This window comes from Taurulus bubalis (assembly GCF_910589615.1).
Source record: "Taurulus bubalis genome assembly, chromosome: 2".
Taxonomy (NCBI): Eukaryota; Metazoa; Chordata; class Actinopteri; order Perciformes; family Cottidae; genus Taurulus; species Taurulus bubalis.
Window position 1 is genome coordinate 38,424,635 of NC_136590.1, and position 25,861 is coordinate 38,450,495.

The 25,861-nt window shown below is 40.3% G+C and overlaps 1 protein-coding gene across 1 annotated transcript in view; it reads right to left on the reverse strand.

Annotated features, from left to right (window-relative positions):
• Positions 1-11,907: 11,907 nt before the first annotated feature.
• The window catches only part of LOC306732784 (seizure protein 6 homolog), a gene marked incomplete at both ends in the record, with an annotated part of 81,102 nt that continues 67,148 nt past the window's right edge, over positions 11,908-25,861 (reverse strand). Inside the window, 8 exons of the mRNA XM_079213947.1 lie at positions 11,908-12,067; positions 12,160-12,268; positions 12,510-12,548; positions 12,753-12,947; positions 13,192-13,383; positions 16,360-16,554; positions 17,285-17,481; positions 25,104-25,242. Coding sequence (XP_079070073.1) covers positions 11,908-12,067; positions 12,160-12,268; positions 12,510-12,548; positions 12,753-12,947; positions 13,192-13,383; positions 16,360-16,554; positions 17,285-17,481; positions 25,104-25,242 — 1,226 coding nt within the window. The remainder of the gene's footprint in view (positions 12,068-12,159; positions 12,269-12,509; positions 12,549-12,752; positions 12,948-13,191; positions 13,384-16,359; positions 16,555-17,284; positions 17,482-25,103; positions 25,243-25,861) is intronic.

The following is a 25,861-nucleotide window of genomic DNA, read 5'->3' on the forward strand; positions in this document are numbered from 1 at the left end:
TCCTTATATGGTTTATCACCACAAGTTGAATTAATAACCTTTCATTCCAATAGTTATACCAGTGTGATCATGGACCAACAATCCATCCAAGTCTATATGAAACCATCCATCCGTTGTCTATACCAGTTTATCCAGTGCAGTGTCGTGGGAGGCCCCAGCTCATTAGGCAAGATGCATTCACTCAGTAATTGTAGAGAAAGAAGATTAAGATTTGAGATTTTTATAGCAAATATAACAGGATTTGTTTACCACATTTTGAAGCATGAAAAGTCCAGCAGTTGGCAGAAACGAGTGTTCAGCCATCCTTATTTAAACAGAGAAATATCACTCCACTTCTTTGAAAGTAGATTTGTGAGATATTAATGCATTTCTAATGAAACATTTTTGTTGAATAAAGAATCACATTCTTTCATTGGAAATACCCTACAGCTTTTCTTCAAATATCTTCAGCCACAATTGAAACATAAAATGACTAATTATAGTATAATTTGAAAATACATTTGCTGGTAGGTGATTAATCAAGACACTTGTAAAATATAGTCCCGTAGTGCCTCCTGGTTAACATATTAAAGAACATATTAAATTTTAATGTTTAATTATAAAAACGATCTGAACATTAAATATGTATGACTTATAATGATTCAGGTGGTGATTTTGATTCTTATTTGTGGTCGGATTGCTGCTTCTGAAGCTGCCTTTGCAAAACAACAGTTTTAGTTGACAATTACAGCTTTTTAATATCTGTGAAACTAAACCTCCTTTTGGCAAATAGATGGTCCTTTTATCAAAATGATGTCAACTGTCCTACATGTCCTGCATTTTTTTCTTTGCTGTTAAACGATGCTCGCCTCAGCGTGGCCACAGTCCAGGTGCGCAGCAGCAGGTACTATAATGGTTTAAATGTAGCGCACTTGACAAATGAACTTGAACTTCAAACCAACAACAGGGTCATTAATGTTTAAATACCTGCTCAGCTCAGTCAGAGTTAAAGTGATCATCACCTGCTGTTAGGCACTGCTTATCAACATTGGACTTTATGAGATGTGTTGTTGAAATCCAAGATGTATTATTGGATGAAAAAAATCAAGAAACCTAACTTTTCCTTTTTTTAATATATATATATATATATATATATATATATATATATATATATATATATATATATATATATATATTTTTTTTTTTTAAATGTATAGCCACTTTCATGTAGTGGCATCTGGGTGCATGTAGATTAGCACAATTCATTTATTTGGTTTTGGAAGCTGAGAAAAATAAAAATAAAAAGGTTGAAAACGCTTGCACAATTGCTTTTTTTCATCTTTGTTTTTGATGGTTATGAGTCTCTCAGTGCTGAAAAAACAAAGAACACAGAACTGTGTTGATTACCCCTCTTTGTATCCCATGCCTCTACATTAAGCCGTGTAAAAAAAAAAAACTTTATCTGGCATCCCACAAATTCCAAATCAGTAATGTTTGATAATGATTATGCATCACTGTGCTGAGCCGAAATGTGAGAAGGAGGAGCGAAGGGAGACTGAAATCGATATGAGCAGCACATTCTTCCCCTCCGTGGCGGAAAGGGGATCTATTATGGAGAAATCATGATTTATGTCAATGGTATGGGAGGGATGTCAGGTTGAGCAAGGGATGGAGGTAAGAGCCAATAATGATAAATGCCCCACATTCACATGCCCATCCAGCCCCCCCACCCCTCCCCCAGTACACTCCAATGTGACCAGAGGTGAGGCTCTTCAGCGTTCACCTCCTCTCCATCCCTCCACTGTGTTGGCTCTCTTCAGCATTTGCACCAAAGCATCCTCTTCCAGTCTTGTGTCTCCACGCTCTCTCGCTATCCATGCTTATCAGACGTGGTCCCCTCTTCATCTCTGTTGTGCCCATCTGCTGTTGTTTGTTCCATGTGATCTGTCTATATGGAGACGAGTGCTGCTGCTCATGATGGATTCCAATGATCCAGCGCTTTAGGGAACAAGGAGCGAGGCAGTCACCTTTAAGCTGTGGCTGAGCAATCCGTCTTTGTCAGGCATCCCTCCATACATGCGACATGGGCCAGACAGTGAACAAGAGGAAGAGGAGGGGATGAGGAAGAGCAATGGCCAAGATAGTGTGCAAGTGAAGATCAAATATAGTATATATAGACAAATATATAATCAATTCATCTGCTTCAACCTCGTTCAAATAACATAATCTACATCATCAGCCTACTCATCCAAAACACAGCGATAATGCGCTTCATGCACTGTTTGGATTGAAGAAAATAAATACTTGTATTGTATTATCAGTGTGCTGATTATCATTCTGCATTCAACATTTTTCGTGAAAGTTTCAATTGCAAACATGACAATGAGTAGATAGCAACATTTTGGATTGCATAAATCAGTGGGCTTGACATTTCTGGAGTTGGTAATGATTTCATTTGAGTTTAATTAGTATCGAGTTCTCCATCGATACAATCTGATACAAATGACGGCTTCATGCACGACGCACTGAATTGGTCGTCAATGAGACTTAGCATTAAACTAAACACGGTGTTGCCATTTATTAACGCATATCATCAATGTTGGCGTTACACTGGAGCGGTTTACTTTCATGAGAGCTGTTGGAAACGGCGCTCGGTGATCACCACGGCCACCCCGAGCTGCGTTTGCATCTTCTTTCAGGTTTCAAAGTCCAAAGCAGGTCAGGTAAGCCGATAACTGGAAAACTGGAGGGGTGAGTGAGTGATCTACCCTCCCAGTCTCCCCATCCCTCCACTCCCAGTTCCTCTTCCCCATTGGCACTCAATAGGAATGAGCAGGTAAAGTCAATGGTGGGACGAATGAATGAGAACACAGTTGTATCTTCAAGCCAATGCTGCTGGAGCTTTGCCAGAATAACTTGTTTTGCACATATTCAGCAGGTGTTTGTTGTGGATGTGTGATAGGGTCCTTTTCAATGCATGGTAACAGGAGGGCAAGAGGCACCTAGTGTGTAATTGACGGAGACAGATAGCAGTCAGATGTGATTAGTTCTGGCAAGGCAAGCAGTCCATCGGTCGCCTTGCTGATGGAAAAAAAACAGACAAGTGCAAAGGCAGCAGTGGAAGAAGCTAGCAGGGCGAACCGTCTGCATATCACATACAGCATGGCGCATCTCGCCCAAGATTTCCGAGATGTAAGGTCTTAATTTGGTCTCTTATGAAATCGATTAGGTCGCTTAAAAAGCACACAAAGGCTTTCAGAAACAAGGCTGCTCGTTGAGCAGCAGGAGCACATTTTGACCTAACATTGTCTGTGCGTTAATTTATATTCGTTTGCATCTGCCATATATTCAAATAAGTAAATATTAGGTATATGGTTTATATTGACTTAGGAAGATTGACCTCCTATAACACCCACCAAAATATGCAATAACCTGCTTTTCTATATTTAGACAACCACATTTCAGTTTTCACAACTATGAATTTACATGTCAAAACTCTCCAGTTCATTGGCAAATAGCTGAAATAAAATCTACTTAATATGCTGAGGTGCATGAGTAAATAAGACCGTGCCGGCCACCCGCTCCCTCTCCATATTTACTATGTGGTACACAGATACCTCCCTGCTCTTATAAGCTTCGAGCAAACAGGATTGTCTGCTGCAGATTTACATGTAGGATGGGTAAGCTACAATATCCAAATGCACCTGTGTCCATAGGTCCATAGGTGAATTAGCTATTACCGTTCATATATTAGAAACAGTAATAAAAGTACATTTTCTTTTCTTATACTCTGCAAAAAAAATGCAAAAACAGCAATGAAACATATATATATATATATATAGAACACAAAATCTCTCTCTCTCTTTTTATATATATATATATATAGGTACAGTTTTAGGATGAAGCTAAACAAAAAAAGTCGTATTAGATTATAGTAAGCAATTAGAGTTTAATATGCCGTAAAGATTAGCATTGTAAGTTCTATGTAGGCTGGTGTAAGGCTGAACAATGGCGGAGTTACTGGTGCACAAACAGCTGACAGAATGTCTCTGCCGAGCAGGAACATGATCTAAATACTAATCAAACATCATTTACAGCTGGCTTTATTTGAGGCTCCTGAGAGACTGTCCCATCCCGCTTCTTCGCCATGGTAACCAGGGATTCATTTCAGAGGTGTCATGCTGCATTATCATCTCACCGGCTCATCCACTCCCCTCCGCCCTCTGGCTCGCTCGCTTTTGTCCCCCCCTCTGTTCAGACCCTTCAATCTCAAACCTGCCCAGCATCCTGGAAGGAAAACATCTCCTATCTTGCTCGAGCTCAGATAATACAGCGGTGTGATCTCTCTGCCTTACACACCCACACACACACACACACACACTCACACACTCACACCCACACACACGCACACACACACACACACACACACATCACATATGCACCTGCACATGCATACAGAGTAGACACTTTTATTTGTGCATACAAAACCACAATTGCTTGAGCAGCGACACATATCCAACCATCATGGTGGACATTCAAACATACCAAACATGGAACGTTGCCGGCACATTTAAGTACATATATCTGTAAATCGCTTATGCAGTTTGTGCCGAACTTCTGAACAGTCGTTTCACTCGTCCACAAACACACTTGTAGATGCCGAGCCCAGCGGTCTCGCCAAAGGACATCTCGACACGTGGACAGGAGGAGCCGGGGATCTAACCAACCTGTCAAGCCCCCTGATACATATCACCCCACACTATGTTTTTTTGTCGTAGCTTCTCAACCCACCTCTATACTCATCATTCATCCCTTTACCCAGGCTTCTATGCATGCATTCATCCTCTCATTCCCTCCACGGAATATTGTGCACTACAAAAAGGCTGATGCCTGCGAGACAGTCCCTGAGACATTTTGCTTTCCAGAGGTTCCACGTGACTAGACCAGTCCAACAACTTCCAGCTTAATTCATCCTCACAATCATGTATCCTCCCTCTGCATCCATTCATCTCTAAGACCTATGAAACCTTTACAACATGTACCCTTTAATCATGAAGTGGCATTTCTTCGCCAGTGAACAAATCACTTCCACTTTACACGAGTATACACAAAAAGTGTTGTGTATACATAAAATGTTCCCTGCATCCCGCTGGTCAAACATATTTATGGCTGCAAAGGAAGTAAAGAAGAGTTAAAGATGGACCATGACAGGAGCCACGCAAAGCCAAATCTGCACTGAATTGGAAGATATATCACATCGTGCAAGTGTAGAGATGCGTATAGATGTTTCACATGCTCAATAACTTGTGCAGAAAAATTCTAGCCTCATAAATATCCTTTCCAGTTAATGGCCCTTTTTTAAGAATGTCTGAAAACGTCTTAAAGCATACACAGTATGCACACAAAGGTTGTTAAAGTGATAATCTTCTTGCCCTATGGCAAGAAATAAAAACGTAATTCGTCCATTTAGACAAAATCACGGGGAATCAAGATAATCCTTTGAAACAATGTCCTTTCAGGCACATTTTTCACTTCTCACAATACTTCAGTTGAGAACATCTAGTTCTACTTTGAATTTAAAAAGTAATCCACATATATACAAGAAAATGTATTTCTCTCTCAGTCTGAGATCAGCCTTGCCAGTAGCCGGTCCAGAGATTGGAGATAAAGATAATTCAAGCACTTCTTTGTTTACACGAGTCTCAGTGATCCGAGGGCATTAGGGAAGCCCTGACCCCCTACATATGCTGGAGAGTGAGATTTGGCATCTTGCCACGTCAAGCACCACCAGAGGCGTGCAGAGGGGTTTACCCTTTGTTTTGAGCAAAATGGCTTCCTGAGGCTGCAGTTTGTACTGACAAAGACAGTGAGCCCTGTCTGTGCGATATGACATGGCTGCCTGCCTCATGAGCCGTCAGCTCCCCGGGGACTGGAGCAAACACAGTACAGTAGCATACTGGAGCATTTTCTTACATGAGCAGTGAAGGGAGAAAGTAAGAAGAAATACAGGATTTCATAGTGACTTTCGAGAGAAATCACTTAAATGCTTGTCTTTCATCCTTGGACACAATATTACACTTAATATTGTCGACGTTGAAACAAAGAAATCTCCCACTGAGTTGCAGCAAATCTTTATTCACATTATTTAAAGTTGGATTATTTGACCTCTACATTAGCCCTAAGTCATTGTTATGCAACAATAAAGCATTGGCATGAAAAAAAAGCTTATTGCATGAAAGTTGTTCCATAAAGTATCATGAAAGAGCCGCTCAAGGTCTGTATGTATAAATAAAAGACACTAGTGTTGAATATAAAGCACAAGTACTTTATTTCACAAGCCTGCTATACAAAAGAAAGAAGTGTGCTGGCTCATATGCTGTAGGTCTATGTGAACAAAGATCCGGCTTGCGAAGGTCACGGCCTTAGAGGAGCAACCAACCTTCATTTCTCCTGCACTGTCTGATGTTACCTTAAATGAGAGGCAGCTTTAACCTGTCCAGGTTCCATTACTGAGTTGATATGTCTGCTGCTATACTGTTTTAATGGCACATTAATCAGATTAATAGAATCATGCTTTAGGGAGGGAGAGCTTTCCTGTCAATCTTGGCTAAAAACACAGAGCGGGAGGAAAAAAATGAAAGAAGCCTCGGGGTGAACCATCAAAGCACTGATGAATCGGATTAAACTTCAAATATAAGACTGAAACAGACAGAAAGGGAAATATTCACATTGTTTTTCTAGAAGTTATTTTTTTTAAAGGATCAAAGAAAGATGTTTTTTGATGCAATGGGAGACCAGTAGAAGGGAATAGCTAGTAAAACAGTAATTTGAGAAGAACAAATATCAACAGACAAACCACTTTATTCTCCTTCTATAAATATGTACACTCAAATGTTTTACTAAGCCGACAATGTTGCTGTATTTTCCTAACTGCCGCAACTCAATTGTACACTAGCTCTTTGGATGGGTCATTACATTAAACCATCTCTCCTAATATGCATCCCACAGCCCCATGGTAAGCGTACTGTACGCCCTGAGGCTGCCGACACAGAGCGGGAGTTTTAATGGCCTGCAGTATTAGTGGGTTAATTGCCATGTCCTGGTCTCCGCTGGATTGGGAGCAGGGCGTTTGTAGTTTAATTTTGAGCCATCCTGTCCTGTAAAACCCCGACACCAAGCAGTCCGGCTCTGGTGCATGGTGGGAGTGTTAAGTGTTGGAGATTGTCTTCATGATGTGCTTGAGGAAGCTCGCCCTCATTCGGACAATGATGTCGGTAGAAGACTGCCACCTGCTGGACCCGTGATAAAACTAAACCCTCTCTGGTAGCAATAGAGTAACAAGGTTCTAACTAAACTCAGGCTGCACATGGAAAGTTATTGTATACCTTTATCAGTTGTTTATTGTTGCAAAAAGGGAATTGTACTTGCAATTCAACATTCTGCCTGTTAATCCTGAAACCTTGAATAATCTGTTTGTTGTTTAATCTAGTTCTACATGCTATCAGGTGAGTTTCATCATTATCATCCAACTGAAAGTTGAGTAATGAGATATTTGTATTTGGATTGGCTTCATTCATGTAATATACATTGCTTGTGCTTAATGCAATTGAATCAGATGCAGTTCATTAAAAATAGGTTCTCATTTTAAATCTCAAACAAAAAAACATGCAAAAAAGGGTCTAAATCCCAGAAGACTATCTTGAAGCAATCAACGTTTGATTTTTCTATTTGTATGTATTCCTTCATTTCTGTGATAGCAGCCGTTGAGTCAGTGTGTCGGTGGTTAACGTGTGAACAAAGAGAAAAAGATGACACACAAGCAGATCCTCGGTTGTGGCCCTTTTTCTCAACCTTGACTGACTGCACAGGACATTTGCATTTTAATGGCTCAAACTGCTCGTTGCCCCCTGCATCAGAGTGAAAGCTCAGCTGAAATCATGGGTGACTGCCCACAAACGACACAGCAAGATGAGCCAGCTCCCACATAAACAAAAGGCACCAAAACAAAAACCTTGCGGCTGCACTTCCTACAATCAATGATTTTATCGGATATTTTCTACCAGACTGCAAATTCATCCAAAGGGCCAGAGTCTCTGAATCTTACAGGACTGAGTATACGACATATTGTGTACAGCCAAACATAAACTAGAATGTGCATCATAATGTGTCTGTTGTCAAGACAATGTTAAGTCTTTGTGACTGGTCCATTGTAGAAAAACTTACTCAGAGATTTTAACTTTAAGCAGCTGGTTTCTCTTTCTTGCTGCCTACTCATGTGGATATAGACAGACTATACACATTCGCTCATTATTTAAAAGACATTTAAAATACGTTTTGGGGCTGACTCTTCTCCCAGGGGACCCTGTTGTCCCGTGAATGGGTGTGAATGTTTAGTCCTGATGTGACACCTTGCACGGTAGCCCCTGCCATCAGTGTATGCATGGGTGTGAACTAGAAAGGTGCTATACAAATACAACATGGTCTTAGTAAACCAGTCTAAATGTAGATTAGCCGTTTCTGTAGCTTCTTCTGATTTTATTTTGTATTTTTAAGTGTTGGATTTGAACAAATTGTATGCCCTTTAATGAGAACTATGAGCATAACAAAGGCTTGAGCATATGCACTTTACCTCACATACTTGTTATCCTGCTGCCACCTAGAGGTCAAGGGCTGTATGGCAATTGTAATGTTGTGCCCCTTCTCATATTAACAGCAGATTAATTAACTGAGTGTGACAAGAGCCAACAGGCACAACAAAATCCTGTCCCCATAGCAGCTAAAACGGAGTTTAACCATCATTTGTAATGATGCACTCTGTTTCATGTTTATCGTTAAATGTTCTTTGTTAAATGTTGTTAAATGTTTTGCACCTCCCGCCAGGACAAATTCCTTGTATGTGTAAACGTACTTGGCAATAAATGGTTCTGATTCTGATTGATTTTATGATTCAAACCTTTGATTTCCCTACTGTGGCATGTCAAAATGTCTCCTGTGAATTAGAGCTATTTAAAGCATTGATCAACACTTACCTCTGAAAATAATTGATGCAAGTGTATATTATTGTCTGAGCAAAGGCTTGTTTCAATGCATTTGTTGTACGTTTTTTAACCAACACTCGTGACATTTTGATCAATGATGTACTCAGTAATGAGTCAACGACAATACTTTAAACAACACTTTATTTTATTATCAATCAGAGGATTATAGATCATAGAAGGTGATTTGGTTTCCTGGGTGTGATTGCACCAGCTGTGATACGGAAAAAGATTAGTTTGAGTATAAAGGATATACAGTTTTAACCCAAGCATATGGACAATTGAGACCCCAGGTAAAGACCCATCTGTTACATAAGGATTCATTTTGCACACAAACATCTTAATGGCAACACAGGAATCAATCTGATGCACTCAACAGCTTGCATCAGTTCGTATTGTAAATCATGTGGATGCTTTACGTAATCACTGGGATTTTATCTCGGGGTCTGATGATGCTGAGGCGCAGCCACATTTTGGAACATATTCCAATGAACAAATCACAATTCATCCCTTGAGGCAGACTTTACAGTGTGACATAAGAACAAAATGATTGTAGCTGATGAGTCCCACGCGAAAGCTATGCGTTAAGAGTATGTGAGAAAGCCTCTGATGCTATATCCATTTGGAACCACACGTCAGCTCGTAGGCGTCATTTATTTTTGTTTCTAGAAGAGAAACTGTTTGACGGGAAAGCCTCAATCAGTGTGGAGAGCTAATAATATCAGGCCCACAAATACTAAATAATAGATAAACAAAAGATTCAGTTTTACAAACATGTTCACATGTGATATTTCTCAGGTTATAGTCAGTCGTGAGGCACTCTTATTGGACAGGCAGTTTATTTACAAAGAGCAGACCCATACACACACCAAAAAATGTAATGATGGCAAATTTCTAAAGAGTGACGGGGAATGTGTATCCAACAGATCTCGACAATCAAAGCACTGTTTCCCTCAGTCTCTAATTGCTACTGGATTAATTAGGGCATCAAACAAAAAGTACTTAGAAACATACAATCACCAACGGTCATCACCATTTTACTTTATAAAAATATCACCATGGTGAGCGACAGATTCACAGATTTTGACCGTGGACAGAAAGACATATTTACAGTAATCCACACAAAGGGGAAATGGAAAGAAATCAATTGGGAACTGAAAAGGTTGGAGGGAAACGATGAGCAGTGCAGAGAGGGTCCCAAAAGGCAAAGCTTTAGCAATTCTTGCTTTAAAGGTCTCTAAACAGACACCTCTTAATCTTTTTCATTTGTCCTGTAAAGACCAGACAAAGACATCAGTTAAAGAGCTATAGTGGTCGAGGATTGCACAATTTGTGATGCACAATAAAACATATATATATATATATATATATATATATATATACATATATATATATATATATATATATATATATATATATATATATATATATATATATATATATCTTCAACTCTGATTTGTTGAAACTGTTTGAGTTAAGATACAAAATAATCTGTAGTGCTGGCATAATGATAATTTACTATATAAGAATACAGTTTATCAGTCATGTCTTGCCCACTCTGATTAACCTAAAATGTGGAAACATACAGACAATTTGGTTTGATCATGAAAAACAGAAATTATGACGTCATGAGAAGAGCAATTGTTAAATATGTTTACAGTGGACAACTACACATTTCCATAGACATTTATTATCAATACGTACCAATTGAAAGGCTAACAAGATGCACAATATTATGTTTCCCTATTATATTATTTGATGGAAACTTTATCCATCAATCTTTTCTTCAGAATTAAACAAATATCAAAATAATACCAACAAATTAAGTACTGCTTTTATACTTTAAAGACACAAAACTAAATATGAGCTTTATGCATCTGGCATGGATGTCGCAATCAAACGTTAGTTAATGAACCAGGACAGCACAACATTATCCTGACGGAAATGTTGGAACGACAGATGCAAGGCGGAAAAGGTGCGGGTTGAACTGAAAAACAAGTTAGAAGCTAAAAGTTGGGCTGCAAAAAAAACATCAATCACAAATATTTTAATTCCTGCAAATCTTTAAGCAATCTTTTAATAAAAAAACTATGACTGAAGGTCAAGAAGCTAAATGTCTCGGGACTGCATTAGCAATGCGTTTCAAATTGTCACCAACCAGTGGTTCTGTATACCTAGCGTGGTCTGTAAATACTGACTGGTTTTTGACAGCCAGTTCAAATAGAAGAAAGAGCAGAACGACCAACCAGCTGATCAGACTGTGTGGCAGGTTGGGGAGGTGGAGTCAAAACAAAAAGGGTCAGGTGACGGTGAGTGAGAGATGTGCTCTGGGGACCAGGAGGAGATCTCACCTCATAGTTCGTCAGCAGTACAGCCAAAGTGGACAGATTAGTATCTAGAATGAGACTGCCAGTGCTGAGGGAGCAGGAGGAGGAAAAAAGAGGAGAGGATGCACTTGAGATCGGTAAAGGGAAAAAAAGGAAACATTGTACATCCATATATTCACATAGAAACATGTGCATACCTTAATACTGTTTTGTTTTTAAATAAAACCAGTGGCATTTGTGCAGACTAGCAAATGTGCATTTACACCTGGTGTGACTGCAGTGTACAACATAATACATTTATCTGACAGGGGTAGGAGATGACATACCACAATGTGAATGATGAACTGCAAGTCGAAAGTTAATGAAGTATGGAAATCCAAGATGAAAAATGATCACAGAGTGAGGTGAGGAAAAACTGTCCTTGCTTTCTATTTTTAGTAGACACATCATGAGCTGTGTGGTTTGCTCTTGGCGATGATTGACACGGTGATGAAAGATGAGGCGGAGGACGCCCTCTGCTGGCGAAGCATGGGATGACGAGAGGATGACAGCCAGATGGGACGGGATCAGGACAGAACACTGGTGTTCTGCGAATCCACGTCTTGCATGCTCATCACATCTGTACTTACTCCGCTCTCGTAGATGGGGTTTTCAAACGCCGACTCTTCCGTCATGTTGTCATACGGTGGCGAGGATGTCGGCATTCTGATGCTCTTCCCTTGGAGTCTAAGTTAAGAGTAGAGAAACAGGGAACATCCTGTGAAGGCTCATTTGATTTCAAAAGAATTAAACGCTTTTCTGTTTTGTAAGTCACTTACTTTGCAAAGTAGACATAAATCCCGAGAACAACCACCAAGACGATTGCAGTCGGAATAAAAACTGCAAGGGCAATATTGGTTCCCTCCATGCTATAATCCATATTTACAACTAGAAGCGGGGGGGAAACAAAAGAATAAGGGTTTTATTTCTTTGAAATATGCAACGCTTGTATAAAATGTGAAGAAATCCCCTCAAGGTGTTTATGAGATATCGCTTGAGAACGGAACGGATGCGAGGTCACAGTGACCTTGACCGGAGAATCTGAACACATAATGCCTCGAGCCATGCTGTCGCCAGCGCAGCATAAATGGAAACCAACATAATGATACTTAGAAAAAACCTGACTCACCATCTAGCCTGCGTTCGTTCATATATTGTGTTGAGGATGCTACAAAAGACACAATTGCAGTTTAATTAGTATTTGCAGCATTGTGCAACACAAAGCACAGTGCATGGTGTTACACTTACACACTAAGTAAGTCTTTGTATTCACAACAGCAACAAAAAATCAATAGCACTTAACGTTGTCGAGGTCCCATATGTGACAACCGTAAAACCCCCAAAGGTTTGCTGCACAGAGTGCATGGCTTACCTCTGCAGGCAGGTGGCGTGCTATTCCACTGTGACGGGTGTCCGGGGATGCAGTGGATGCTGCCGTCACCCTGCAGCTCGTAGCCGGAGTGGCAGGAGAAGCTGAGCATCTCTCCGGCTTGGTAAAAGGCCTTTTCAGAGCTCTGCACACTGGTGGAGGCGGCGCCAGGGTTCCTGCATGGCTCGTACTTTTCAGCTGAGAAGCAGGAATATCACAAAATATGTAGAAACACCGAGACTCAGATGAACACATATTCAACCGGGACACGAAAGGCAAGATTGACAATTTATTTTGTTGAACTTTTAAAGGGCCTTTGACAAAAAAATATGTAATTCACTACAGGTGGATTAGTTGTGATTTGTCACCAAGGAAACAGGAGTAGCACACAATGAACAGTGAAATGTTTAATGTCTGTGTGTTTCTGGCTCATGTGACTTACGGGCACACTTGGGCAGCCTCTCGTTCCACTTGGGCGTGGCTGAATCTCGGTTGAAGCAGGTGAGGAGGCTGCTGCCAGACAGGATGTAGCCTTTGTTACAGATGAACTGCACTGTCGATCCAACGATGAAACGGTTGCCAGCGATCACCTTGCGACTGTGCTCCACATTTCCTGGGTCCTGGCATGTCATAACTGGTACAAAAACAAATTATGATTACTCGTTATCATTGGTGGTAGTAGTAGTAGTAGATGGGTAACAACATAAATGAATTCTCATGTGACTTGGACCTCCTCTCACAACTTTTACAGCTGTTGATTTGTCAAAAAGACCTTCAATGAGTCACGCAACCTTCAAAAACACTTCTGATCTTTCTCACCTACTTTCCTCCAGTAAAGTCTTTTTAGTTACCTTTTCCTCAGATGTGTTATTAGTTACACGTTTGTCACAGGGACCAACGCAAAAAGTTAAAGTATCCCATTCAGAGAAATGCAGTGTTATTTCTAATTGCAGTTCTAAAGGATGGAGGTGTTTGTCCCTAGAGTCCTTCAGAGTCATTATCTATGCCTGCTGATTTATTGTGTTGCCAGTTGTCTTCCTAAGCTTTTGTTTTACGAAACGCCTCGGTTTTGGGTCATACACTTTAATATATGACTAACCTCTATCATATAGCAAACAATTTTCCAATGATTTTGCATGTTTGTATTCATTGTGGGACACAACCCTTCCTCTACTTTGGTTTTTAGATATCACGTTACATGTCACAGCAGGTAACAACCATGTTCTTATTTTGTCATTAGAGCAGATTGTTTGTTTACAACCGGTTTTAAGTTACCAAACCTTAAGCATACAGCACAGGATATATAAAAACATAAATCCCATGCCGCTTCAATCAGTCACCAGATCCCAAACCAGTTAACTAGGTCAATTAGGACATTTCCTCAAGGAGCGTTTGACAACAGGGAACCGGTTCATACCTGATGCTTGATGGGGCTTTTTTAGGAGCAATTCCCAAATCACCAATAACTAATCTGTTGAGTGAATTGGCCATGGTTTACATGGTTTTTGTAAGTGATTACTTATGTGATGTGGATGACGATATTTCATTTACTCAACACATGGCAAGTAACAGCTATGAACCAATATACTGTGTTAAAAGATAGAAAATGGACCGACAGTCATGAGATTATTCGGACTAGTAGAGCCACTACAGCCTACTGCAAATGGAGTTTACTGCTTTTATTCTCACTTTACGAGATGTGTATTCTTGTTTTGTGTGTGGGCTATTTGTAATATTCAGTATAATAGTTGCACCTACATGAAATGGAACTGAACAATAGCGCTTGTATGTAGCTAAATGTTTGTCCCTCAAACTATAGGATTGCTGAGGAGGGGAACTAACAAAAATGTAAGTGGATTGGAAAACCAATTGGGACCAATACTCAAAACCAAAGGGCTAAACTAAGAGGGGCTCTGCCAGGGGGCTTACAGACACTGCTTAGCAGTATAAAGGGACTGAAAAAGATGCCAACAGATGCCCACCAAACTGAAAAGTAAGTAAAAAAAGAGTAAAAAAAGCTGAAGCTAAAATATTCCACAAAATTGGGGCAACTAAAAAGACCGGGAAGGGACCAAAGAATGGTTATTAATTTAATTAGAAACAGGGTGAACATTCACCATCTGGAAAAGACTCACAGAGTGAAAGAAAGAACACAGGAGTTGGGTGTGACAGGCTTTTAAAACCTTGTCCAACCCAACTGAGACAATCTGTTTTAACAAGGAGTCTGCCAGGACAGCAGCTGTTGTCTACTCAAGAGGACTGTCAATCAGTCAAACAGAAACCACTTACTGAACTAGCAACAAAAGGTTTCATGGATAATTTGCTGAACCCATCAACAGGTTATTTTTCAATGGAAATTCAATATGTTCACATTCAAGATAACATGAAATGTCAGCGCTTAACTGCCACCAGATGGGAATTGAAGACACTGCTTTCTACAGAGTTAAACATTCTTCATTTTCCACCCCATAATCTCTCATTGGAATTAAGAATAAATGCACATGGAAGGGAGGCAGTAAAGTGTTTAAAACGGCTGCATCAGTAGGCCACTGATAATAATGTCAAGAGATTTCCTAAGGACTTTTACCACCATCGAGCAGCTGTGATAGTTGTGGGAAGATGCACGAGAAGTGGTTTTATGCCAGTTTATTTAGAAATAAGCAAGCTCAGATGTTTTCCACTGGCAGTGCTTGTGGTTGTGGCACTTATGTGTAAAATAACGGGCCGCCAACATAGAAACAACTTAACATTTAGAAATAAAAAGCCACTTATGTAGTTTTAGAAAAAACATCATGGTTGAGCTACAGTGTGTATACTAAGTAAAATACATAATCATGTCACAAACGTAACTTCACTAACTAAACATCACGAACACCCAATAGTCTCCTGGATGAAAGTCCTGTGTTTGTTTGATTTATCCCCATCCTGATACCTTCCTGTCCACTGTAAATAGTCTTTTTCACTACATATATACTATATGTCGCTGGCTCTGAACATTGCATAATATGTGATGCATTAAATGCATCCCCATACCATATTAATGTGGATGCATTTAATGCGTTTCATACATGTGTCCACCACGGGGTCCCAACTGACTTTCCATTGGTATTGTGTCCGTGGTGCCGGCATGTAATTTAACACATGACCACCAGGTGGTGGCACGTCATTTAACAATCTGTAAATAAATACAAAGGAATGTCTAATATTTGTTGACATTTGTAAAACAGAAAGGCAAACATTATCAGATCTGTGAAGTACAACATCTATACATATAATGTTAATTAGGTTCAGGTTATTTTTTATTTTCAGGCATTGTTTTACACGTGTTCAAATTACTTGGTATTTGTGTGAAGCTTGGGACCCAAATTAAGCAAAAATTATGTAAATCTTTTCATTTGTAACATTTGATACACAATCTGTGTATCAAATGATCTGTGGCAATTTCAAGACCAATTTGAGATTTCTAGATATCAGCATGACGTATAAACTAAACCAATCAAATTTGAATTGTATTATGTAATCTAGTCTGCTCAAGAAAAGAGTGCTGACGTCTTCCTCTCACTTGCTGAACATATGGACAAAACACCAGGATTTGTGTGCTTCCTCTCACCTTCCTGACATTTCGGCACATCGCCGCTCCAAGTGAGATCCCACTGGCACATGAGGATCTCAGAGCCCACCAGCTCATATCCAGGGTAGCACTGGTATGTGATGACGGTGCCGTGGATGAGGTCGGGGTGGGACGTGCTCTTCCAGCCGTTGGTGATCTCTGGCAGCTCAGAGCAGGTGTCGTTCCTCGCCACCTCTGATGATGTTGGAACAGTTGTGTTGGTAAAAGAGAGGAGAGGCAGAACGGGAAAATTAGACATCCTACCTATTAATGTAGATACATTGAGGAAAGACAATAGTATCTCTGTACATTTTCTTAGAGTGCTCATTCTTTACAATTTGGTATTGTAAAAGGAAGAAACCCATGCCTCCTCGGCAGGGATTTAATAGGACGGCACAAATAGTCAGTTCTGTCTGTGCACACTAAACAGCAGCAGTTTGGAAGGACAATGTAAATAGAGGCTTGTGATGTTTGCTGGGAGGAACACAGCATGTGGTTTGGCAGCAGTCAATCTGCGCCTCCCTAACTGCAGCGTATAGGGCCAAGAACACAAAGCACTGGGCAAAAACAGCTGATGTTGAAGTGCACCCTATTATTTTGTGTCTGTGTTTGTTGTTATCTCATCCTCTGCACCTGGGATAAGCCAGAAGACCGACAGAGGCACATCAAGAGAAAGAGGCAAAGAGACAGACAAACAAATATACTTTTTTGTAATTGGTAACCTGCTGGGTTATAGGTACGCAAAACATTTTACATTGCAGGCTTGGTACAATTTTTTTTTGTTTTGCAGCTCCAATTTGACAGAAAAATTTATATCATACGCTTAATTCAAAGAGAAATATATGGCTTACAGCTACCCAGAAAACAAAACAATGTTATTTTATTTTTTCAAGGTAAAATCCTAGTACATAAAACACAGTCTTACCGAAGAAGTGGACCACAAAGCCGTTGTTGTATCCATAGATGTTGGTGGCGGGATCGGATTGAAATTGAATAGTGACATCAGCCATGGAGGTGTAAAGCTTGAAGTGTGGCCGTGTGCCACTGTATTGGCCCAGGATGTTAGCCGTCAGGTCATCACCATCGTAGAAGGTCAGCAGATCATTCTTTCCAATGTGGAGACTAGAAGAGACATAAAAAAGTCGTTACATTCCTCCCTAAAGATATAAATGAAGTTTTTAATACATTGTGCCCCATGTCTGTGGTTGTGTGGCATGTTTGCTGTGCATTTTGTGCAAATCTTTAAACAGTTAAGTGACTGCTATCTTCTCCAGCGGATGAAAGCGTCGCTGATGGCATAAGGCGATGTCAGCAGTACTTGGGAAATATTAATTCTGTTTATATTGGATGGATCGGATGTGAAGTAAACACTAAATAATTCATGATGTATGTCTCTTCGTCCCCCACATTGGTCTCATGAATATGTACCGTGCATATCTGCAAATATATGAACATAATAAAATATGATCCTTCTGCTTACAAAAAATAAAGAAAAAACTGTGACGCATGACAACCAAGAATATAGAAATATAATGAGGACTAAAGGCCTTGGATAAGTAAATAATAACCCTCCCAAAAAATCTCAACATCTAAATGTTAGCTATAATGCTCATATCAAATTAAATACGAGGCAGCTGAGCCACAGTTGGACAGATTCTCTGCTGTCATTAACTTAAGAATGCATTAACCTTTTCCCTTTGGAGATTTGGATGTCCTTGCCCCTTTTTATGGAACATCAGCAGCAAAGCCTGACATTTATTCACACACACAGGGGATGTAGAAGGTGTCGTTCCCTGCTGATAGAATAAGCAAGGGGAACTATTTGCTCTTTATGTGTCCTTAAGGCAGGAGTCAAACCAGCAGTGCAGATTGTCTGTGTGGTTGTTTTGTGTTACATTCCCAAGCTGTGTTGAGCAGAATTTAACAGCGTTAATGGCCCAGTGCCATTCTTCATGCAAGTCATAGGTAGGAGCCCTGCTTTTGTAGCCATGAATCACCCACCCACTGCACGAGCTCTCCAGCAAGCGTTCAAACTGTTTTCAGGAAAGCGCTGTTTTCCAGAAATTGTCACCGATAACAGTCCCCGCAGCTTTTCTCAATTTCTTTGCACAATCAATGCAAGTTGCAAGTGCTTGAAAATATCCAGCTCCTCTTTGGTCACACATTGCTCTCAAGTCATATATCATTGTTTCTTACCCTGTCTTTATCTCTTTATTGTTGATTTACTTTCCCTCAAAATATATGGAGTTCATACAATCATACAATGCATACATTTAAATGCATTGCAGCAGGATAATACACAAATACATCCCACTACATACAGTGCATTATTTAAGGTTACATATTCAAAGAGAAACAAGTTGTTCTAAATATTCTTTAAATCAATGTGGCAATATAAATGTACAATATAAACATATTGCAGTAAGAGGTAATTCGGCTGGAATACTTTTTCGCAGAAACAGAAAGAAGAAGCTCAGTTGCCAAAATCAAAGCAGACGGAGCAGTGAGTGAGTTTCAGGATTTACAAAGCTGAGCAAAGTCACTTCAGCTGGTTTAATTCTGTCTAAAGAAGGAATGGGACCAATCATCGTGACACTGTATGCAGCTTTTCAATAATTGCACACTCAAAGTCCCGGCAGACATATTTCTCAGGAAGCATTTTGGGGACATGTTTCATTAGAATATCCAGCAAGTTTGGTGATGTTTGGACAAACAGTCACTGAGTTATGGCCACATTTGCCTTCAGGCCTATAAACATAAATAGAAGTGTCTGTGCCCCCTATTGACTAATTACAAAAAAGTGTTATACCCGTGGTTAAAATGTTTTATAAAACATATGCTACATGTTTTGTAATGATTGGACAAACAATTTCAGATTTATTGTCTAATTTGTGTTATGCCACGCCCATTTCTTAGTAGTCAATTTGAATGAAACGTTCAGGTACTTATGTGGACATATGCTGCTAGTAGGTTACTTGTAGTTTTCAGACCTCGTTCGGATTCATTCATAAGTGTTTGTAAATGTATATGTATGTGGAAATATGCATGTACCTACATCCTTTGTTATTTTTATGTGAAACGCTTTTGCTGCTCGTTTTGATACGTGTATAACTTGGCTTTGTTATTATCAATCACACAAGATGTGTTTATAGATTAAACCTGAGACGAGCGTTAAGTATTACAACTACACAGAAAATAGGATTTTCAACTGATCTAGTGACAGCCAGGCGTTTCCCATCATGCATTGGGTCATGCAGTCGGTGGCGAGCCTCGCTCTCATGAGGTTATCGCTGACCTTATGTGCATGACGTCAAAGCAAGTCGGGATCAAGTCGGACACAAATCTAACCAGCATGCATTGTGCGGTGATAGCCGGTGATGGATTCTGCGCAGGACTGGCTCGTCTCGAACGAACCTCATATATCAGCTGGTTTGGGTTTTTTCTCTTCTACTTAAAGTGGGCAACTTGTGCTGACACATTGTTGCACAGACCTAAAATGAAAAGTTTGAGTTGAGCTTGAGGCTCTTTTTCAGCATTAGAACCCATGAGACTAAACCAATGAACATGATATTTAACATGCACAGCACAGAGTAACTTAAGTTCTGTTGCTTTGTTGGCACACACCTAATAGCATGAGCCTTTGACGGGCCTGCTTTGTCTGTGATTGACACAGTTTTATGATAGAATAAAACAAATGACCCGAGTCTGTTTACCTCTCCTCAATCGCTTCTTTTCAACCTCCCCCACAGACGTTCTACATTACTGCTGAGTAGAAACAAACAAAATACACCCACTCCAGCTTCATTCACCCAGACTACGAACAAATCCTACATATTAATGTGGACTATCTGCGTTAACCAACAATTCATACAATTACACCCACAAAGTGAATATTCATCGTCCTCTGGTTGAGCATTGCAAGACCCTGGAGGCAAATATGACTCAAAAACATAACCAGAATGCCTGGATTCCACTGTGCTTGTGCAATGTGCTGGTGCTGAAATGAAAAAGTCAAAGCCAAAACTGGATTTCAGCTTCTCCTGACAGACACACATAATAGATGCCAGCTGCATGAATGGTGGTGAAATGAGGTGCTGAGTGACAAGGTACTCCTCCTGGTTAGTTGGACAGCTATGGGGACAATTTACACCTCATTTACACATGTTCTCCAACCGTCAGTGGCTGTGGTGAAAGTGACAGGAATGGCAATGCCAGTCTCCATTTCCAAACCGCCATGAGAACATTTTGTGTATTTGGAAATATGCATTTAAAAATGACGCATGTGTGCAAAAAGACAACAAAATCTAAAGAATTGACTAATGCTGTTTTCACACGCCTCCATTCTGTGTTATATATTTGTAACATATTTTTCGAGGTATAAAAATGCAGCCGGAACACACTTAGTGACGGCATGGAGTTATCAAGAGTTGTGGTGGCACGATAAAAAAACAAGAAGCATGTGTGGAGGCCACAGAGCAACACCACCGCAAGTCGTTTGCATCTTTTTCAATCTCCACATCTCACACTTCACTTGTATTCACACTCTATCGTCCAGCTGCTGCTCATGTCAACAAGGCTCTCCACCTTATCATTACACCGTATTTCACCTTATCTTCCAAAGGTGCTCCTGCATTTAGAATACCATCAAAGAAGCGATGTGGAACTCGTCGGTTGGCAAATCTCAAACTGTGTGATTGCGTCCAGTCTCTGGTCTGCATTTCATCCAGTTCAACACACAATTACGGCACCTGCTGCTCCATTTAGCAGTAAATGCAGTCCAGTTTTAGCCATTTTCCAGAGAGTTTTAACATGGATCTATTCCATCACTACAATTACTCTAATTCTCTCCACTTTGCCTCACAAAGGTGTATATTGCCAACATCACAACCCGTATTCTGTAGCTAGTTTCAGTAATCTGGTATGGTGATAGAGGGCTATAGCATTGCTGCTGATATTCCTCCTTTGTTAAAAAAAACATGTTTTTGCACTCAATGAAATCTGAGTACAAGACAGATATCCTTCTTTGGCAAACAGTTATTTCAACATACAAAAACCTGTCACTCTAAATCACAGCAAATGCTGATGTCGACCTTGGTTTTGAATTTTCCCACTGTCTGCTTGAGTTGCTTTCCAAATCCTGTCGACAACACAAAAGAAAGCCAAAGTGCCTTCAGTCCAGACTTAAACAGCACTCTGTGGTGAGTCACAAGCCATTTCTGTAGCAACCTGGCAATCACTCCACCCAAATGTCATCCCACCTGCCTCCTCGAAAGGTTTCCTCTCCAGACAGGAAAGTAGTCATGCCCTGTGTCGTGTTGTCGAGACTTTTATCCCAAGTTCACATTTGCCTTTCATTTTTAAAGTAACATTAATATGTATCAGATTACGTTCAGGGTACTGCAATTTCGATTGCTGCATTACTTTTTTGTATACTTTATTTTTGTATACAAACAAGCTTTGGTGACAGTCACTTTACTGCTGTATGTTGAGAAAAAAGACCAGCGAGTGCAATGCATATGTGCATAGCTCATCATGAAACTCAATAAAAACTCATTAGCCTACCTACTTGAGTCTTGCCGAGTTGCGATTGGACGGATCCTAAATGACGATTTCTAATGTGCTACTATTAGTCAAAAAAGTCTAAATGAGTGTACGATGTTTAACATGGTCAACGCTCACAGGAAAAGATGCACAAATCCTATTTCAAACCAATGTAATGGCAATGCTTTAGAGTTGTCCTATCCTATATTAAATGTCTCCTTCATCTACGTGACTTGGGTGTTTACAAAGTTCCAGGTGTCTGTTTTGAAAAAGGACTTTTGCTTTAGAGAGTTTCTGAAAACTCCTCTGCATGCCAATGGCACCAGCTCAATTCTGCAGATGTGGGGATGACAGCTGTGTTTTGTGCAAGCCTCCAGGCATTCTGCCACCTTCACTGACCTGTCGGGTCTGAAGAACCCGACAAATACCCAGTAACTCTTAACAGAATGGAAATTGCTTTCTACATCTATTCCAACACGTATTTGACATTCGATTTGTTCTGCTCAGTGAAAAAAATTGTTTTAAAAATGAAAATCAACATTAATATCCCCGGCACAAGTATACTTGCAATTGGCATGTAATGCTCAGAATATCCACAAGAGGACTCTATAAACCCAGTGTGTCCCATTAAAATCTCTTTGATCCTGCGCAGTAAACTGACAAAAACATTACCTCTGTAAAACAGACTCTACTCACTGTGTTGAAACGTGTAACACAGTTCTCAAAACAATGTCCTCTGAATTCTAAAATCCACATGTGAATCCTTTTTACCTTGTTGTGTTCTACAGGTGGGGATATCAGCTGTAACCTCTTGTCTCCGGCTCTTGCTCGAGCCATGCTCCATGGTAATTAGCAAAGAGCCAGCCCTCCTGTTTGGCCTAAATTAATTAATCAGTCCTCATTATACACACTGCTCTGCTGTAATTGCCAGCACAGGCACAGCGATGAATGATAATACAGAAAACATTCTCATTAATGTGGAAAAGTGTGTGCTCACCCTCCATAATGAGACAGCTCTCATCCACAAGAGCCTTTTGTCAGTTACACACACTCAGCGCATGTACACAAAACACACATAGTTGACCTAGCCTTTTAAGAATGCTATTCTCAAAATGAGCGGATGGAACATGAGGGTAATGGGAGGGTCTGCGAGGATCAGACAGCTGTGGGTTCCTACTGCCATGAAGGCCATGCATGATCAACCTTGAGATAAACTAAAGCTGGCCACAGCGCCATTAATTTCCAGCAAGCGGCCTCATGGGGGCTCGGATTAAAACAAATATTGGACGGGCGCAATTTAAAAAGAGATCTCTGAATGAAAATCAGTTTACCTCAAATCAAACTGGTTTACTTCTGCGGTGGGCAATCCCCTCTGATCTTTTTAACCCTAGGCTCACTGGTTGACTTTCAGACATTAATCACGAGTCTTAATCTCCAACTAAAGAACAGGGAGGCAGGGACGCAATAGCACTCGGGACATGAACGCCCTGAGTGCTATTTTCACGTTGTTGTGTATTATTGGTATCATCTGATGCTGCTTTTCCTTTTTGCTCTGTGTATCATATTTGAGTGATGGCTCATATCTCTGTTCCTGAAAGCTAAAAGCTGAAAAGATAATGTTTGGGGCATTATGTGGATTGTAACCACGCAGCAGCATACAACCTGAGCCCGTACAAAAAACATCCACACTTCCGCTGCTGACTGAATATTGGCATGCAATACAAAGTTATCTGATTATAATCTGCTATCAACACGATTCCTAATGTTTTCAGTGAAAGTTAGGCTGATACTGGCATGAGTCAAAAAGCTAAATGTAAGTACAATAATGTTTGTGTTCTGTGACCGCTTCACCTTTTGGCAGAAGCTGCACTAACCCCTGTGATTAAATTGTGACCCGATTGAAGTGAACAGGAAATACTTGCTCTTTCATCAATGGTTTGTAAAATGGTTTATTCCATTACCCCCAAAAACCATTGTTGCTCCACCACACAGATGAATGAGTGTCCATCTGATGCAGGTCTGCAAATATTGCCCCTGACGTTTTCACTTATTTTGATGTATTCATCTTATGAAAAGAAAGTCAAAACACACATTGCTCTTGTTCACAAACACAATATGTGTAATACAAAAATACTTAGTTCACTGGGAAAATATAGCATGTGTTTTTGTTTTTTTACTGCTCAAAGTAACTAGGAAAGACCAAAACAAAGATATAATTTTTTATTTTCATTATTAAATTGTTTTCTAGGTGGTCAACCACTGTAGTGGATTGATTGCACAGCATCCAGAACCCATGTCAGAATTAAACCTTGCAATTTCATCAACTGTTTCATACCAATAATTAATTAATTGTTAATATGCAAAGCCAAACATAAAAATGTAAGGACGCAAATGTTTGTATGCATTGATACCACAATGACCAAAAAGCTAACAATTGCCTTAGTTTAAGATTTGTCAGTGACTGGAAGTATCCCCTCTTTTGCGCCCTATAGTATGCAAGTGCTTCAGGCATAACACACAAATCACTTATGTTGTAGTTCTTGTGCTTCCTACAGAATGCATGTTTGTGGAAATATTGTTGGGATCACAAGGAAGACAAACGGATGAATGCATATTATATAAGACAAAGACAAATATTCCGGATTCTCATGCTCACACTTTTTTTGTGTGTGGAAAAAAACACCTTTAGTGTAGGAATGTGATGATTTTACACCTAATTTAACAGCAAAAACGTGTATTGGATGGGACACGCATGTCCACAAAGAGTGTGCCTGTGTCGATTTTAACGTCTGTGTCTATGTGTTGAATTGCAGTTGGGAAGGCTGTACTGTATAAGTGGCTCAGAGTAGTTCACTGCCAGAGCATATTCATTTCAAAGCCAACTCTGAGACACACACCAGGGAAGTGGGAGCAGGGAGGCTTACTGGCTAATCTGGTCAGAGAGTGAGCTGGAAGCAACACAGAATTCTTAATGTAGCGGATGAAGGAAAAAAAAGAAAAATTCTAATTAGTGACTGCAACCACAGAAACACTTTCCCCATTGCGTGTCGTGTGTCTGTGTGAGTGAGAGAATAGATGAGGAAGAAGCTTTGCATGCATGAGTTTATAGCCGGAGATGGAGTGTTTGACATCTCAAGGGCAATCTGACCTCCTGTGACCTCCCTGTCTGATTTCTAGTCCTCCACCTGAGTGCAGTCTCTTACACTTGGATGTCAAGCATGATCCTCTTGTCCTCTTCCACATGGACACCCCAGATGCAGTCCTGCCCCTTGTCGTAGGTCTCAGGCCAATTAGGAGACAGCACCACACCGGCCGAGTCTGTGATCTCCCCGCTGCACACAGCTGCAACGCACAAAAACACCTCAGATTGACACCGAGAAACACATGTCTGCATTGTCACAGATTTCAAGACACAGAAAATGTTGATTGCAATCAAATTAACTCAATATCAAATCCCGCCATTTGTAGTGTGCCGGTAGAATGGTAACAACAAACTACAAGGTCATTCATGAACTTCTATGTGACTTCAAAAGGATGGAAACATGGTCTTAATGCTCAATACAGTGCATCTGAAATGGAGTGCACAGTCTCCTTGACCTGAACCTTGTGAAACCGCACACTACCACTAAACCGCTTGATGACCATGACCCGCAGGAGCAGAAATTAAATTTATACATTTCTAGCTTTACAGAAGAGCTTTTCAATTTCCCTGTGTGGCAGAAGGACCATGTAGGCAACAAAGGGTCGAAAGTAAGGTCAGTGTGTGTGTGTGTGTTTGTGTGTGGGAAGAGTATGAGAGAGAGAGAGAGAGAGCGAGTGAGAGAGAGAGAGAGAGAGAGAGAGAGAGAGAGAGAGAGAAGGGAAGGGCTCAGGGGCTATTATGGTGCAGTGTGGCAGTGTTCATCTTAGGCCAACTATTGTATGCTTTTTTTAATCTTAAGCACTACCAAAGTCTGCCCTG